This window comes from Arachis hypogaea, chromosome 14 (genome assembly GCF_003086295.3).
Source record: "Arachis hypogaea cultivar Tifrunner chromosome 14, arahy.Tifrunner.gnm2.J5K5, whole genome shotgun sequence".
Taxonomy (NCBI): Eukaryota; Viridiplantae; Streptophyta; class Magnoliopsida; order Fabales; family Fabaceae; genus Arachis; species Arachis hypogaea.
This window is the reverse complement of record NC_092049.1, coordinates 102,186,192-102,190,025: the sequence shown is the minus strand read 5'-3', so window position 1 is coordinate 102,190,025 and position 3,834 is coordinate 102,186,192. Positions and strand designations below refer to the sequence as shown.

The 3,834-nt window shown below is 32.7% G+C and overlaps 1 protein-coding gene across 1 annotated transcript; it reads right to left on the bottom strand.

Moving 5' to 3' along the window:
- Nucleotides 1-1,278: 1,278 nt before the first annotated feature.
- LOC112742828 (uncharacterized) lies at nt 1,279-3,237 on the bottom strand. The gene is made up of 4 exons (XM_025792066.1): nt 2,184-3,237; nt 2,040-2,132; nt 1,492-1,545; nt 1,279-1,409 (listed from the first exon to the last, which is right to left on the bottom strand). The coding sequence occupies exons 1-4, from the start codon at nt 3,235-3,237 to the stop codon at nt 1,279-1,281; spliced, it is 1,332 nt and encodes a 443-aa protein (XP_025647851.1).
- Nucleotides 3,238-3,834: the final 597 nt, after the last annotated feature.

The window sequence follows — 3,834 nt, the reverse complement described above, 5'->3', positions numbered from 1 at the left end:
AGAAAAACGTGACCAGCGATTTCAGGGGATCCCAGGCCCAGTTTTGGAGCAGAATTTTGGAGGGAAAAGCTTAAGAAGACCAAGGATTAGAAGTGTTAGAACAATTAGTCATAATTCTAGATATTTTAGGGAGTTAGTTACATTTTGTTTTTAGAGAGAGAAACTCCAACTTCTCTCTAGGATTTCACTTCCTCCATTGCAAATTTTCTTTGATTTCTTGGTGAGATCCATTGCCAATTCACTTTTGTTTTGATACAAGTTGTAGATCCACTCTTCTTCTACTCTTAATTGATGTTCTTTTGATTTAATCTCTTAAATCTAGATTTGTTTGACTTTGTTACTTTGAATTTTGATTAATGAATTGTGGAATTTCATTTAATTGCTTGATTGTTAATGATTGTTTGGATTAGATAACTTTAATTCAATTTTCTTCTCTCAATTACATTATGTCTTCTATGATTGCCTACCAATTGTTTGTGATAATGACAACCCTAGCTATGGATTAAATTTCTCTTACTTGGCTTAGGGGTTGAGTTATTGGAGACACTTGAATAGTGAAAATCAATTGTAGATTATGAATTGAGAATTGCTAATTGACTTGGAGTGCACTAAAGCTAGACTTCCCTAGGGTGGAATAAGACTTGTGACTCAAGTTAGTTACTCTCACTTGACTTTCCTCCATTATTAGAGGGTTAACTAAGTGAAGCAATAATCAATTCTTATCATAATTGAAGGAAACTATAATGATGGAACTTTCAATACTTACCTTTAGCCAAGGCCTTTATCTCAATTAATTATTGTTTGCTTTTGTTAGCTTGAATTCTTGCACCAACTCTCAAAACCACAAAAGACTTCCTAATCAATGATGTGCATTCTAAGGCAATTCCTAGGGAGAACGACCCGGGATCAATACTCTTGGTCATAGATTTTAGAATTGTTTGATGCGATATTTGCGTGTTGGTTAGACTATACTCACGATTGGATTCATTGTAAATTTCTAACCGGCATACGAATATTTCGGTTCATCAGTGGTTCAACCGAAAAAACTATTTTAGAATAGAATAATAAATAAATTATAAATAAACATCCTAAAATATAATTATAGTCTAATATAAATCTTAAAATATCTTTGAAATTTAAAACACTACATAAACTATCATCAACCAAATCCATATGATCTTATCAAAATACAAACTCAAAAGTTAAATAGTAAAAAAAACATATCTAAATATTAAATCTTATCATCATGATTTATCAATCATCAAAATCTGCAAGAACTTAATGCAAATTTGCTTCGGTGGGATTATCTTCACCTTCATTTCCACCCTCTTGAGCAGAAGAATCAAGAGATGCAGCATAAAGACCACTACTACCACCGCAACTTTGATATAAATCAACATCAATATCACCTAATAAAATACACATGTTATCATTATATTATCAACTAACAACATTCTAATAAATCATTAGAAAATAAACTATAATACTCACGCAATAAGTCATCCACATTACTAGGAAGATCAGGCTCTTTGTCTACAACCTCTTCTGTCACCCAAAAATCAACTAAATTGATACTTTCATAATCAATTGGATCATATTGTATCTTTTGCTTTCTTTTTTCTTTTTCCTTCCTAAAAATTTAAATACAATATATGAAGAATTAATAATTTACAAATTTGTTATGATAAAAATTCCGTATGAAATAATATGATATTGCATGAAACATATATTACCTGGATTTAAGATGCAAATTATAAGTAACGTAAACAATATCATTTAGTCTATCATGCTCCAATATATTTTTTCTTTTTGTATGAATCTAGTCAAAAAGACTCCAATTTCTCTCACACCCAAAAGAAGTAGATGCTTGGCTAAGAATGCGAACAACTATCCTTTGTAAATATGAAGCAGAACTATTGAATAACCTCCACCATTCATCTACCAATTATAAAACCATAACATATTAAAAGTTATCAATTAAAAACATAAAAGCATAAAACAAGTTACTATTAATTAAACAAATATTCAAATATTATTACCAGGCTTAAGTTTAGATGCAGCTCGAATAGCTTCTGGTCTATCAAAGCTTTCCTTCCGATCTCTATATAAATGTATTTCTTTCATTGCCTCAACTGAATCCAAATTGTTTCACTTGCAATACAAGGTAATAAGATCAAGCAAACCTCGCATAACATCAGGTGCTTCTTTATAATTTTCATTAAAAAATAATGCAGGATTCAGGAAGTAAGCTGCCACATGAAGATCTTTCTTCAAATGCTTGTCCCATCTTGAGTTGATAATATCTGTGTACGGCTGATATACAGTCTTGTTTTGCCTAAACATCTCTTTAATTGCATCTTCTGCCCTTAGCATTTCTTCATAAACATATCCCAAAGATGGTTTGTCATCAGCATCAACAAGCCTCAGCAATTTAATCAGAGGGCCCACAAGTTTACATGCAGTAAAGCAATCATCCCAAAATTTGCTATCCAAAATAATAGCACTCACAGCTCTACCAGTAGCACTCCTTCCTAATTTGTGACCAATAAAGAATGAATCTACAATCAATGCTTGCAAATCCGCTTTACACTCAAAGATGCTCTTAAATTTGATAAATATAGTTGCAAAACGGGTTGCACCAGGACGTACAATTTCTCTCCAATTAGGTATTTTTCTAAGCCAAGATAAGAAAACCATATGATTGTATACAAATACTGTGATCTTTGAAGCACATGTTGCAAAGTTAGAAATATGCGCCATGCTGCTTATATCTTTCAAAATAAGATTAAGGCAATGAGCAGCACATGGTGACCAATAGATATTATCATATTTCTGATTGATAAGCCATCCAGTAGCAACATAATTGGCCGCATTGTCAGTCACAACATGCATAATATCATTAGGGTCAATCCATTCAATCACCTCAGAAAACAAACTATACAAGAGTGAAGCATTTTTTACGATACTGGAAACATCTATTGATTTCACAAAGCATAAACCTTTAGAACAATACACCAGAAAATTAATTAACGTTCTTTGTCTTTGATTTGTCCAACCATCAGCCATGAGGGTACATCCAGTTTCTCTCCATGCACTCCTATAACTATCAACTAGGATTTGACATTCTCTTTTAAGATCAGCCAACAAGTGAACCCTTAACTCATCATAAGAAGGACCTTTGTAACCAGGTCCAATACCACCAACACCATCCAGCATATCTTGGAAAAATGGAGACATCACAGTATTAAATAGAATTTTACAATCCAAAAGGCACTGAGCAAACCATTTATCAACCTCGTGTATTGCCTCTTTGTTTTGCAAAAAACTTTTTAAGATTTGGTTGAGCTCCTGGAGTTGTTCTTGGTGCAAACATAGGAGGAATGACTTTGGCTTTCTTTTTTGGATCGCCTCCAACCACTTTCTGACTAGAAGTATGCTGCTGTTCTTGTTGAGCTATTGCTTCATTAATTGCATCCTCTACCTCATCACCACCCTTTACACTAAAACTTACTTTTCTTTTGTTTTTCTTGATCTGAATTTCTTTCAATAAACTTTTCATCTATTTTTCCACATCATATGGAACTTTAGGACATTTTTTCACGTCTCCAATAATCTTTGCTAGATGTTTCTTCATCCTGTGAATTTTGCCTCCATTGAAAACTTGTAGACAAAATAAACATTGATATTGTGATTTTCCATTCACTATTTGTAGAGTAACATATTTCCAAGCTAAATCTGTTTTTTCCCGTAAATTAGAAGAGCCTTGTGATTGACTATCGTTAGTACTAGGGGATTAGGATTAGTAGCATCATTCGAAATAGGAGGATTGACAGG

Bases quoted from the DNA above. Each gene is read 5' to 3' on its own strand.
- LOC112742828 (XM_025792066.1), bottom strand. From the start codon at position 3,237: ATGTCTCCATTTTTCCAAGATATGCTGGATGGTGTTGGTGGTATTGGA. The intron at 2,133-2,183 runs GTTTGCTTGATC...ATTTGGATTCAG, and splicing joins AGCACCTGATGTTATGCGAG to TTGAGGCAATGAAAGAAATA. The intron at 1,410-1,491 runs GTGAGTATTATA...GTATTTTATTAG, and splicing joins TAATGTGGATGACTTATTGC to GTGATATTGATGTTGATTTA.